The sequence below is a fragment of the Chelon labrosus genome (genome assembly GCF_963514085.1).
Source record: "Chelon labrosus genome assembly, chromosome: 4".
In the NCBI taxonomy this organism is placed as follows: domain Eukaryota; kingdom Metazoa; phylum Chordata; class Actinopteri; order Mugiliformes; family Mugilidae; genus Chelon; species Chelon labrosus.
In genome coordinates this window covers 2,782,763-2,797,237 of record NC_140340.1, presented here as the reverse complement: position 1 = coordinate 2,797,237, position 14,475 = coordinate 2,782,763, and the positions used below count along the sequence as shown (strand labels likewise).

General features: G+C 39.4%; 1 protein-coding gene and 1 long non-coding RNA gene across 2 annotated transcripts in view; both read left to right on the top strand.

Annotated features, from left to right (window-relative positions):
* The window catches only part of LOC311486871 (butyrophilin subfamily 1 member A1-like), a gene marked incomplete at its 3' end in the record, with an annotated part of 38,482 nt that extends 37,381 nt beyond the window's left edge, over positions 1-1,101 (top strand). The window contains exon 12 of the mRNA XM_084542888.1: positions 1,079-1,101. Within this exon, the coding sequence (XP_084399014.1) occupies positions 1,079-1,101 (23 nt within the window). The remainder of the gene's footprint in view (positions 1-1,078) is intronic.
* Positions 1,102-2,205: 1,104 nt separating this feature from the next.
* On the top strand, positions 2,206-7,663 carry LOC311486389. The gene is made up of 3 exons (XR_014698999.1): positions 2,206-2,268; positions 5,081-5,182; positions 6,001-7,663. It is a non-coding gene; the product is annotated as an uncharacterized lncRNA (long non-coding RNA).
* Positions 7,664-14,475: the final 6,812 nt, after the last annotated feature.

The window sequence follows — 14,475 nt, the reverse complement described above, 5'->3', positions numbered from 1 at the left end:
CCTCTGGTCTGTTACTGAGGACATTATACTTCCTGGATAAATGAGATCAACCTGCATGGAAACAATCCAAACTCCCAGAGGAACATTTGTCTTTTTAAAAACAAGGAGTGCAGATTAGAAAAATGTGACGATAAAATAATGAGGAAGCAGAGCAGAGGAATGAAAGAAGAAGAAGAAAAGCAACGTACGGCAGAATTCAAATGGGCCGAGTTGTAAAGAGATGAAAGTAGAAGGAGCAGAACATGTGGGTCACTCCAGGAGTTAGTTTTTGATTTTCTTCATAGTTCAATTCAAGCTGCAGCTTTTTCTGATCACACTGTTGGTTGTTGTTCACTGAGTCAGACATGGACATTGACAAAAACACCAGACTTCACTGAACTAAAGCTGTTGTTCTGGAGATGAACAGAAATATTATTTAGAGGTGAATATAATGTGACTTTGTTTGATATTATTTTCTACAGCCTGTTGCTTCTTTTTAGGAATTAACATGAGTCTCTCATGTACAGTTCCAAACAGAACATCTATGCTCTTGTTGACTGTCATATTTGAATATATATATGAGGTATGTTTTTATTTAGAGGTTCCAGGAATTTTGCTGGAAGAGAGAAAATGTCTCAGTTCCACATAAAACCTACAAGAAGTTAAATCTGCTAAAGTTACTGGAATATTCCATCTGTTGATATTTCTGTTCAACAGATGATTTAAAAAAGAAGAATTGTCCTTGTGCTGTTGTTCAAATATACCACATTTATCTGTAGAGCAGTTTCAAAGAGCATCAAATACTAGTTTGTCTAAATATGTCAAATGTGATGAACTTATTTCATCCACAATGACTGCAGCTTCCTAACAGCTGCTTCATTCACTGCAGCAGAGCGTCGCTTGATCACAAGAACTGAAGGAAAACCAGAATTAGGTTTTGACTTAAAGAGAAGATGGACATAAAATAGAGCTGATAAAATATCTGTGGAATAAACAGAGAAACTCTTTATTTTATTTTCCTCAGTTTTATCTGTTAAGTTGATGATTTCACACAAACGTCTCTAACATGTGTTTTCTTTTCTCTTTTACATCTTTGAAGACAAACCACCAGGTGAGTCCTGATTCTGATGTTACTGAAGATCTCACCTCTATGTGATGTAGATTCACCTCTTGTCTTGTTAGGAGTTTCATTTTCTTGACATCTAAATTATTTAGAACATTAATGGTTTCTAGTTTTAAAGGAGATAGAAAATAAAATAAAATACACTCCAGTTAAATCATTGATCAGCTGCTGTTTGGTTCAAATTAATAATTACAACTCATTTATAATGTGAACAGTTTCCATTTAAATTTATAATTCATGATCTAAAAGCTCCAATAAGAAGCATGATGAGATGAAGATGTTTCTGAGATGTAGTCCAGAGTCCATCATCACAGCCTCGGCTCAGGGTGGAGAAAACCTCCAGACAGACTGTCAGACATGTTTTCAGATCAGGTCAGGATCACAGCAGGAGGAAAAGCACAAGTCACATGGAAAAGCCTAAAGTAGAGAGGCAGGACAGAGATTCAAACATCCTTCATACTGATGAACAACACGTCTCAGAAAGAGGAGGATGCTACAACATCAGCCTCCTCACTACGGACACCAAAACCTAAAGCAAGCTGTTAGCTGTGAAACCAAGCAGGAGGAAACTGGACATTAGATCCATGCTAACATCACTGAGCCTGGTTTTAATCTGCACTGACTGCTAGAGTTTAGATTTCAGGAGCATGTACACATGCTGGTGTTCTCTGAGGATGAGGAACTTTCTGTTCATCAAACTGTAGGCGTGTTACATTAACTTTATGTCTTCAGTTTCAGGGTTATTTATTGGATTGATTGTTCCCACTGGATATTTGTCAAAGTTTTCTCCTTCATTAAACCAAATGTCCTTTCAGTGTTTCTGTTCCTTTCAGTTCTAAAGTGACAGTAACTTCTGAAGAGACCCACTTGATTTGAGTCTGACTGAGACTGATGAAGCTTCATCTGAACTTTAGAATCTGTTTTAGTTCAGAATGAGGATTGTGGATTTTGACCACTATCACAGGAGGAAGTATGAACAAGAGGAGTGGATCAGAACAACATGATTTAGTTCATTTCTGATACTAAAACACTTTTAGAGTCTGACACACAAAGAAATGTTGTGTCAGAGGAAACTCAGGGGAAATAATTGTGTTTTCTTTCTGCAGCCAACCCTGAAGCTGGTCAACAGAACGGACCTCAACAGCCTATGATGAGTAAAACTGATGGTAACATATCTTGAGTGATTTGTGTGTTTCACCCTCGTCTGCTTGTATTCCTCTGAGGACCACTTTGAGTTTCAGTAAAAACATTTGGTGATAATCAGGACGTCTTGACTGATTTTTTCTTTCTGTATAAACTTCCATAAACTTCCTTCCAAACACATTTCTGTCAAATATAATCAGACTTCAAATCCTCCAATCAGTGGACAGAACAGTTTTAGTTAGAGGAAGTTAAACATACTTCCACAGTCTGACATCCTTTAACCTGACTGGGACAATTAATGAATAAATCTGAGTGTGTATCCATAGAAAACTCCCAGGTCATAATATCAATGAGATTTAAATGTTGCTGTGATCATTCCTTCTCTCCACGCTGACAGCTGGATAAGACTCTATAGACGACACAATCCACAGTTCATCCTCTGTTCTTAAACACTTATTTCCTGATCACCATCAGTTTCCACATTGTCCTCCCCCATATGAGCTTTGACTGTTGCTGGTTTTTATTTCATTGTGTTGCGTCCCCTTCTTCTTCTATGGTTTAATGATGCCTGAGGCTATATTTAGTGCCTCTGACTGTTTTTCTAATGTGATGACTATACAGACAAAGATTTTATCAGCTAAAGTGACAAATCTGGGCTTCAGCAGTCTTCACTTATCAAAGGGCTCGTAGAGCTGAGGCAGGAAATGCTGGTGGAGGATTCAGAGCTGAGGGTCAGGCTGTTAGCTGAGATCTAGAGGCTTGATCTGGGGGGCCTGACTCCCCTCCTGTCATTAAGTACATACAGTACCACTTACTGTATCCTGAAGTCCTGAAAGTAGACAAAGAGAACCCAATCAAACAAATGAAATGGAAAGATTAGACTAAAATGAGCCAATATTACATATCATGTCCTCCTTTTGTCCAGTATCTGCTGTGACCTCCTTGTCACTAAATGTTTCTGGTAACAGCTGATCAGTGGTCTACAGCAGCTTGGAGGAATTTTAGCCCATTCCTCAGAACAGAACCACTTCAGTTCTGAGATGTTGGTGGGTTTCCTCACATCAACTGCTTGCTTCAGGTCCTTCCACAACATTTCTATTGGATTAAGGTCAGGACTTTGACTTGGCCGTTCCTAAACATTCATCTTGTTCTTCTTCAATCGTTCTTTTGTAGAACCACTTGTGTTCTTGGTTCTCGTTGTCTTGCTGCATGACCCAGTTTCTCTTCACATTCAGCTCATGGACAGATGTCCTGACATTTTCTTTTAGAGTTCACTGGTAGAATTCAGAATTCATTGGTCCATCAATGATGACAAGCCGTCCTGGTCCAGATGCAGACTGAGCTCCTTGATAAACGCTGCTGTAAATATGTGGAGGTTAATCCAGCGTCAGGTTTTAATCTGAGGTCCTCTGAAAACTAGTTAGACTTCAACAGGACATTCAAGAGCTTTATTATTCAAATCTGATGGTCACGTTGAAGAGCAGATTGATGCATGTGACCATGAAACATCATCTACTGATAGAAACATGTGGAAACAGCCAGAGTTGACAGTGAACTGTTGACATGTGAAGAATGAGAGCACCATGAAAGACACATTCAGTTAGAGTTGAGCTGTCAGTCCTACAGAGACAGACTGTTGTCTTTTAGAGCTGATTATCACTCAATCATTCCTTTAAGGGAGACTTAGATGAAGAATATGGGTTTAGTTCTCTGATATGTGATGAGATAGATTTCTGCTCTTGTGCAGCTTTGACAGAAAACAGACTGAGGAGGAACATGTTTGCTTGTTAATGTTGTCAGAGACTCTTTGGACTCTGTTGTGTTGCTTTGATTGTTCAGTGTTTTCATGGTTTTATCCAACACTGCTGTGTCTCAGTTTGAATGTTGATGTTGTTGATGCAGATTTATCTCATTCATGCAGGTGGTCTAATGTCAGGGGACAATAAAAATTCAGTTCAATTCAATTTTATTTATATAGCATCAATAACAATACAAATTGTCTCAAGACGCTTTACAAAAACCCGGCCTGAAACCCCCAGAGCAAGCCTGAAGGCAACGGTGGCAAGGAAAAACTTCCTTTTAACAGGAAGAAACCTCGAGCAGAACCCAGCTCATATGGAGGGACCCATCTGCCTAAGGCCAGCCGGGTACAGACAGAAGAAAGAGAGAAGAGAACAGCAAAGAGAGAAGAGAAGAGAACAGCAAGATAAACATACATCTGTCATAGATACACATATCTGACTAAAGCGTACATGTGGAATCTTATGATAAAACCTTCCTCTGGTCTGTTACTGAGGACATTATACTTCCTGGATAAATGAGATCAACCTGCGTGGAAACAATCCAAACTCCCAGAGGAACATTTGTCTTTTTAAAAACAAGGAGTGCAGATTAGAAAAATGTGACGACAAATAATGAGGAAGCAGAGCAGAGGAATGAAAGAAGAAGAAGAAAAGCAACGTACGGCAGAATTCAAATGGGCCGAGTTGTAAAGAGATGAAAGTAGAAGGAGCAAAACACTGTGTGCTTTGTGTGTTCACTAATTCACGGATGGGATAAATGCAGAGACCAAATTCCTTGTATACCCAAGTATACTTGGCCGATAGACACTTAATCAACATGTGGGTCACTCCAGGAGTTAGTTTTTGATTTTCTTCATAGTTCAATTCAAGCTGCAGCTTTTTCTGATCACACTGTTGGTCGTTGTTCACTGGGTCAGACATGGACATTGACAAAAACACCAGACTTCACTGAACTAAAGCTGTTGTTCTGGAGATGAACAGAAATATTATTTAGAGGTGAATATAATGTGACTTTGTTTGATATTATTTTCAGCCGGAGCCGAACTTAAAGCCGAGAGAGCCAAACTTGAAGCAGAGAGAGCCAAACTTGAAGCAGAGAGAGCCAAACTTGAAGCAGAGAGAGACGACTTTGAAGGTAATCAACAGAACGGAGCTCATGAGCCTATGATAAGTAAAACTGATGGTAACATATCTTAAGTGATTTGTGTGTTTCACCCTCGTCTGCTTTTTTTTTGTTTTTTTTTATTGAGCATCTACAGTTCGGTACATAGATGTACATACAGAGGCATCACAATGCTCATATTTATATTTGAATGACCCCTCCCCCCACCCAGAAACATGTTGGACACCAATCCAGAAAATAAATAAATTAAAAAAAAAAAAAAATAGGCATGGCACAAGATAATAATTGAATGAGAAGGAATATAACAAAACCAGCACATATCTATGCTCGCTGAGAGTGTAGCTGAGCACTAAACTAAATACGATTCACATGGATTCAATGATAATCACAGATGCGAATGTGAAGATGACCGCTTAGTGATCACCAAGTGGGTACAGTTTTAAGTTATGTCTTCTGTATCAGGGTTATTTATTGGATTGATTGTTCCCACTGGATACTTGTCAAAGTTTTCTCCTTCATTAAACCAAATGTCCTTTCAGTGTTTCTGTTCCTTTCAGTTCTAAAGTGACAGGAACTTCTGAAGAGACCCACTTGATTTGAGTCTGACTGAGACTGATGAAGCTTCATCTGAACTTTAGAATCTGTTTTAGTTCAGAATGAGGATTGTGGATTTTGACCACTATCACAGGAGGAAGTATGAACAAGAGGAGTGGATCAGAACAACATGATTTAGTTCATTTCTGATACTAAAACACTTTGAGAGTCAGACACACAAAGAAATGTTGTGTCAGAGGAAACTCAGGGGAAATAATTGTGTTTTCTTTCTGCAGCCAAACCTGAAGAAGACACAACAGACAAAGATAAATCAGGCAACCATGAAGAGAATATACTGATGAGTAAAACTGATGGTAACATATCTTGAGTGATTTGTGTGTTTCACCCTCGTCTGCTTTTATTCCTCTGAGAACCACTTTGAGTTTCAGTGAAAACATTTGTGGAATATTGGGACATTTTGACAGAATATTTTCTCGATCAGAGGATAGTTTCATTGTTATTTAAATTCAAAATGCCAAAAACCTGTTGGTTATATCGTGATGACAATAGAACAGGTGAAAAAAATTCCTGAATGAAATCTGTGAAAGTTCAGCTTTAGACGAGCAGAACTGATCAGAAGTGTTGTAGATATTATCTGTAACTTTGTTAAAATGTAAATGTATGAAGACAGCTGGAGTCACAGAGAGGACATGTCTCTGATACACAACCTGATGGAGACAAGGTCACAGCATCCTCATCAGAGAAGGTTGACATCAGGTTCAGAGTCTGACTCCCTGCTAATCAAAGGAAGCAGCAGACAGTTAAAAGACAGACTACACCCAGCAGCTGGTTAGCTTAGCTTAGCATAAAGACTGGAAACAAATGGAAACAGCTAGCCTGGCTCTGTCTGAAGGTTCAGGAATAAAGTCAAACCTCTGTCTCCTGAGCTCAGTGACTTCCTACAGTCTTGTCATCACAGCACCATCAACCAGTGGAGACTGGAGGAGGAGGTGACTGCTCCTTGATGATCCTCCACCTTTGGACAGAGTCAGGCCAACATGTTCTGACATGTGACACCTCATCACAACTACAGGAAGTTGTTTTACCACCTGAGTTAGAACATGTTGACCTGTGAGCTTCAGAGGTGCTGGTAGACAGACTAACTGTTTCCCTCTGTTTCCAGTCCTGATGCTGAGCTGAGCAGAAACTCTGCTGCTTGGAGCTTCATGTTTAACAACAGATCTGACATTTACCTGCTCACAACATGTCAGACTGTTCCTTTAAGATGCACATTCACCTAAATCCTGGTTTCATCTGAATAGATTTTAAATTTTGAAACGAATGTAGAGAAAAAAGAAGCAAAGAAAAATCTGATTGACATCAGTTTCCATCCTCCACTGTTCTGTGACGTGTTCTTCTCATGTTTATCGTGGAGATAAACAGCAGCTGGAGCTGAGTTTAAGGATGAATGAGACGATGAGTTCTTCATCTGCTCATTTATTATTCTGTTGTTTTCTTGATTTGATCTCTGGTTGTTTTTCTTTTTAGTTTTCTCTCTTTGTTCATTGTTGTAATTCAAGAAAATCTTCAACTTCTGTTATAATCTGTGTGATTTTAACTTTAACCATTACTTCATCTGATGTTTTCATCTATTTTATATCAGTTCTTCATTTTTACTCATTTATTATTGTTTCCTGTTGTATTTTATCCTCATACAGTATTGTGATGTTTTAGTTTGAACTTTAAGCTTCAACCTTGTTTTTTATTCTCAAATTAAAAGTGTACAGAAACATATGGAATGAAACCATCATGTGTTAATAATTGATCTTCACTTGTTTTTAGTTTGTTGTAATCAAAGAATATCCAAGAAAATGTAAACCTTGGAGCTAACCTTGATATAAATAATATTGGTTATGGTTGTTTGTGTGTTCATTTAAAAAATAAAAGGAATGAAAGTGATTTTATCTTCTGCATCAGTTTCTATAATGACTTCCATCTGCAGCACCTGTTCAGACAACCATTCACACTCACTAACACCCGTCAGTAAAGTTAGCTGGGTATAACTTCACTGCTGTATCCTGGTCCTGCTGTGGCACCACTCAACATTATCAGCCGCTGGTATTTTTTGTGTAAGAGGTAAGAAATCTTCATGACTCCTTAATCATAAAGAAATATTTATAGATTCAGCACAAATTTTAATGAATGTTGAAGGATTTCACTCACAAGTCTGCAGACTACATTGGGAATTGTGACTCTTTTCCATACTGACAACGTCCTTGTGACTTCCATCTGCAGCACCTGTTTTTATGCTCCAAGGTTTACATTCATTAAATATAACATTACATTTAGATCAAATAAGCTGTTTCACTATAAATAATAAAAACTAGTCTGGGTCAGTGTATTTATCCAGATTTTATAGAACAGAGTTTCTAACGTATGAACAGTGGAGGAGTAGATGATGATGATGAGTTAAAAATGTTTACGTGAAACTGCAGTCATTTGACTATATTTATCTTTTAATTCAAACTTTCTGTTTGTCTTTTTGCAGTGGTTTTATTTTTGATATTAGTGTTATATACATTTTATTTAATTTAAAACAACCAATGCCAAGGAACCATTTATGTAGTTTCAGGTTTATTTTTAATATTCACATTCATATTATTTTATGATATTGTTGCTATGATGCTTCAGTTTGCAGCCTTTTACTGTTGCTGATGTATCAGCTGCTCCAGGTGGGACGAGCTTGAACTTCTTCATAATAACAGGAAGCTTTTTAGATCTTGTGGTTTCTCAACATGAGGTTTGTCACCAACAAGAGGGTCCAAAGATAAATCAGAAGGACTTTGTTCTAAAAAGATGTTTCAGCAGTAAAATATTTTTTGTCATGATAAAGTGTTTTTTTCAGAAACTCTTCACAAACCACCTACCACTTCTAGGAGGACAAAACATTTCACTGATTCTGTCTCACATCAACAATAATATGCACAATGTTTGAGGTAAGTTCAGTTTGATTTAGTGACCTACACAGGTGCACAGCCTCTTTTTAGTAACAGCTCCTTTCATCCACTAGGTGGCGCTGTTACCTTTTTGATTCCTGCTCTTAGATTCTGTCAGTTTTTAGAGTGGGAGGTGTGTGGCTCAGTAAACTCTGCAGGTTTTCTCCTCTACAAGTCATCTCTGCTTCATCAGTCCTCATCACTTCCTCCCTGTCTTAACAGTGGGCGCTACACTCCTAACCACTGGATCCTTTGACTGAGTGAGAGTCATTTCCAGTCTAACTTTAGCTCACTTAAACTCCTCTGTTAGGCTGGTTAACTGGGAGCTCCCATATTATGGCGTTATTTATGAGCCTCATTCTTGAGCGAACAGAGGGCCGTTCTGAGCGCAGACAAATATGTTTTGCAAGCACAAAAGTTAATGTTTGAGCAGATAATATTTTCACTCAGAGATAAATTTAATCTGAGCAAACAATAAACTATTTTGGGCACACAAAATGCATTTCTGTGTGTGTTCAGATCTGTGCAGAGACACGACAGCTAAAACTGCCTCTCAGGTTCACTTCAAGGAGCACTCGCTCGGAGCAGCGTCTGTGCTCAATCCTGTCAACACGCTCGCTCAACACGGTGCCAGAGAACGTCTAATATGGGGAGAAGTTCCACTCTCACTGAACTTCCGGGTTCTGAACTGTTGCAGTTCCACTCTGATTCCATATGAGGGCGCTCTCAGGACGAGTGCAGAATGAATGGCGGTCTATGGAGCAGTACCCCTCAAAATCCACTTTTCTCAGGATATAATTTTTTGTGCAGTAATTTGAATATTGAATTTGAAAGGAGATGCAAAGAAATTACACACTGCTGGGTGTTAGATTTTTTAGAGTCACTTATTTTGCTTTAAAAAGTATTTTAAAATGTCAATGACGTCATACACATCGTACGACCAGATACTGCTTTACGGCAATCCTTCAGTCACTGCTTTGGTGCTTTCGCGCTCTGCACTTTCTTTTCTCTCGAGGCATGGACAACACAGCTGACACGGGTAAATAATCGTGCTAGAAGAGTTTCTGTTTCGTTGTTTTAAAAGACCGGGCCGAAAAAAAAAAAACTTGGGCGAAAAAGTCCGCCTTAACATTCTGGTCCCGCTTCGGATGCCACGATGCCGTCAAGCGGGATCTGGTCGTAATCAGTCCTTCACTGACCAATCAGCGTTCATTAGCACAATGCTAGCGTGTTATGGGCAACAACAACTCAACCTGTAAGAAAACGAAAGGACATAAGTTCTCGTTCATTCAACTTTTGACCTATAACCCATGTTGAACTTGCAAAACCTACAATCAAATCTGAGATTTCTCAACGACAATCGGGTGAAAGAGACACATTTAGCCGTTTAGCTCCATAGAGTCCCATTCATGTTGCACTCATGGCGATCGCCCCCAGTGGAAATCTGGTGGAACTGCAACCAAAATTCGTTACAATGGGACTTAATAGAGAGTGGGAAGGCTCTCCGTAGACGGGCTCTGACGGTGCAGTGAAATATTTGTGCCACTATTCCAACCAATCACAAGCCTCGGATAGCGTCATCCTGATTGGCTGCTTCGCAGCGTCCTGACAACACTGTAAAAGGTGGTTTACAGCAGTGCCGCTGGTGGGATCTGAAGGCGAGAGGAGTTCATCGGCTTAATCGTCACTACATTACGTTTTCGGTTAGTTTTATATTTTCATAGTATTACATAAATTATACATTTATCACCGTCATATGAAGGAATTCCAGGTGATTTGACATCATGTTGGCTAACATACAGGGAAACTGGTCATCTGTCCTTGCTAGCTAGCTGTCGCAGGAGATGTGTGAACCAGAAGGGCGACAAGAAAACTTCACATCACGGCCACATGTAAGTAGTAGTTCATATTGCTTGGTCTAGTTTCTTACAATTCTTTGTTATGTTCAACAAATATGGTTCAACATGGTTATTTTCTTCTGTCTGAGAGCTCTTTTTTGTTACTGCCGCTAAATCAACGAAGTAACCAACGTAGCCTATGATGCTAAGATAACATGTTTGCTAGCTACAACAGCTGAGACCAATGCAGTTAAAAAAATTAAGAAATTACTAATGCATTTAGTATTGTATTACTAATACGCTCTTAGACCTTATGAGTTTATCCTGACTGTCTCTTTCTTTTTCCAGTCAGAGGTGATCTTCGTTTAGAACGTTCAATGAAAAATAAATATGGAGGAAAAAAGTGAACACATAAACAGTAATACACCACAACGTCAGGTGAGCTGCCTTTTTTTGTGTGTGGCTTAATTACCATTATTTCATCTGTTCACATAGTTAATTATTCTGGTCTCAAAATTGGATTAAGATTATAGCTAGCTAGCAAGCAGGACAATGGACCTATAGCTAATTTGTCAGTTTCGATTGATTATCATAGTATGTTTTTTTTTTTTTTTTTTAAACTAATTTTAGCATTTTTAACTTATAATGTTATTCTTTTCCCGTTTGACTGATGAAGGATCATGGTGCGGTGGAGTCCGCAGCCAGAAACCTCTATGGAGAGCCATCTCTGTCAAAATGAAATAAATAAATAAAAATGGAAATAAATAAATAAAAACTTAAATAAATAAATATACCTCTGAAATAAATAAATATACCCCTGAAATAAATAAATAAAATTATTTTTTAATGACACTTTTATTTTTTTAAAGACACTTTTTTTTATTTCAGGACACTTTTATTTCCAAACGCCACATTTATTTATTTCAGGGCACTTTTATTTCCAAGCGCCACATTTATTTATTTCAGGGCACTTTTATTTCCAAACGCCACATTTATTTATTTCCGGAGACTTTTAATTTGAAACGCCACATTTATTTCCGAAGGCCACATTTATTTCCGAAGGCCACATTTATTTCCAGGCTCTTTTTATTTCCAATCCTTGTATGTAAATGAGGGGGCGTGGCTAACCATAGAACCAGACCGAAGTACAGAAGCTAACCTGTCGATCGCGCTCACTGAGGGACCGCGTTCGCGGTATATGCATGTTCGAGAGATATGAAGGTATGTTCCAGACCTTTTCATTTGGGTGAGTGTTTTGATTGTTTACTATTGGTCATGTATTAGCGCAAAATGCGATTTTACTTCATAATCATTGCTACCAAGACAGCCAGTTAGCCAGCTGGCTAACTAACCAACTGAGATAACCAGCTAACTAGCTGGCTAACTGGCTGTCTCTAGTTGGCTAGTTAGCCAGCTGGCTAACTAACTCAACTGAGATAACCAGCTAACTAGCTGGCTAACTGGCTGTCTCTAGTTGGCTAGTTAGCCAGCTGGTAGATGAGTAGATCGATAGACATTCACTTTTCTGTTATTTGCGGATATTTAGAGTTTTGATATATGTCGTTTTACCACAGGTAACCCAGCATATGAAATGAATGAGTCACACCCCGACAGGGCTCCATCCCTGCGCCTGGGTTACCCCGGAATTCTACAGAATGTGTGTGCGTTGTGTCTGCGCTCCGGAACGGCAGCGGAGCCGATACGTTTCAATTCTAGTCAATGTGTGTGCTTCCATCACGCTTCCAGGCGCTCCGGAGCCTCCACAGCAGATACGCAGAACTTGGATTTTTGCTGGACGCCGGACCACAACGCAGCAATTCAGCACAGAGCAGATCGTGCGGGACAGGGAGTCGTGCGCAGAAACATAACAATAAAACATCCGGTTAATTTTCAAAATAAAATACGCCGTGTTCACAGCGGACCATATTTCGCTGCACTACACCAGAGAACGTCTAATATGGGGAGAAGTTCCACTCTCACTGAACTTCCGGGTTCTGAACTGTTGCAGTTCCACTCTGGTTCCATATGAGGGCGCTCTCAGGACGAGTGCAGAATGAATGGCGGTCTATGGAGCAGTACCCCTCAAAATCCACTTTTCTCAGGATATAATTTTTTGTGCAGTAATTTGAATATTGAATTTGAAAGGAGATGCAAAGAAATTACACACTGCTGGGTGTTAGATTTTTTAGAGTCACTTATTTTGCTTTAAAAAGTATTTTAAAATGTCAATGACGTCATACACATCGTACGACCAGATACTGCTTTACGGCAATCCTTCAGTCACTGCTTTGGTGCTTTCGCGCTCTGCACTTTCTTTTCTCTCGAGGCATGGACAACACAGCTGACACGGGTAAATAATCGTGCTAGAAGAGTTTCTGTTTCGTTGTTTTAAAAGACCGGGCCGAAAAAAAAAAAACTTGGGCGAAAAAGTCCGCCTTAACATTCTGGTCCCGCTTCGGATGCCACGATGCCGTCAAGCGGGATCTGGTCGTAATCAGTCATTCACTGACCAATCAGCGTTCATTAGCACAATGCTAGCGTGTTATGGGCAACAACAACTCAACCTGTAAGAAAACGAAAGGACATAAGTTCTCGTTCATTCAACTTTTGACCTATAACCCATGTTGAACTTGCAAAACCTACAATCAAATCTGAGATTTCTCAACGACAATCGGGTGAAAGAGACACATTTAGCCGTTTAGCTCCATAGAGTCCCATTCATGTTGCACTCATGGCGATCGCCCCCAGTGGAAATCTGGTGGAACTGCAACCAAAATTCGTTACAATGGGACTTAATAGAGAGTGGGAAGGCTCTCCGTAGACGGGCTCTGACTACACCTTGAAAACATAATGAGCGGAGGCAGGCCTGAATTCAACAGGTCAGAGGTTTTTGTGGTTCTCGTTATAGGAACTATATCCTGCTATATAACTGATTTCACGAGATCTCGTGGGTCCTCATGATTCCTGCTGTCCGGCGGAGCCGCACCGCAAGCGCAGCCGGTGGGTGTTGACGGACGGCGGTGCACGGAGCGGACACGCAGCGCAGCCGTTCCACCATGCACAGCATCCAGTGGAATTCCGGGGTTACTCTGATGTTACTCAGTCGGACCGGTACTCATGCAGATAAGAGCGACTTAAAGGAAGAAAAGACCAGGCAAACACACATATGGCAGAAAATGAGCAAGATGGAGACAACGCAGAGGCCCTTACCTGTATGCAACACATCTGTATATCTTTGTGTACTTATGTTTTTGTAATTGTTGCTGTTATACCATTGTGTTATCAGTGTATATAAGTGGTGTAATTCTTTGACAATAAATGTAATTCTGATTTTGATGGTCTGACTGTCTTTTATTAGAAATGCCATTGTAATTGTGCAATTGTTTGGGTGCATGTATAACAAGTATTACAGAACAAATAATGCAAAGAATTGTGCTAAAGAATAATGCAATGCAATCAAAAAGTGAAGCCCTTTCAGGTAAACAATTCACAAACTACTACTTGCATTAAAAAAAATTGCAAAAGTTGACATAAGTAAATACACCGATCAGCTATTACATTGTGACCATTTGTACAATATAATGTGATCCAATACAAAAGCTGTGCCATAAATTTTGCCTTTGCAAAGATAATGTTCAGTTTTTGATTGACATGGGCAGAGAATATTAGACTACATGGTGATTACTGAAGTTGTATTTTGAACTGGAACAGAGCATTAACATGAGAGCAGGTCTCCGCAGCTCCGGCCGAACAGGTGCAGTGGCTTTGAGGGCGGATCGCCGAGGCGCTGCGACTTCAATACCTAAGTACATAAATAACAACAGGAAATGAAAAGAATGAGCACAGAATGAACAAGTGATGTATTCTCATTAAACACTAACTAAGCATGCTAAAGGAAAGGTAATAAGTTAAGGCTATTTACATACCTTTCATCACT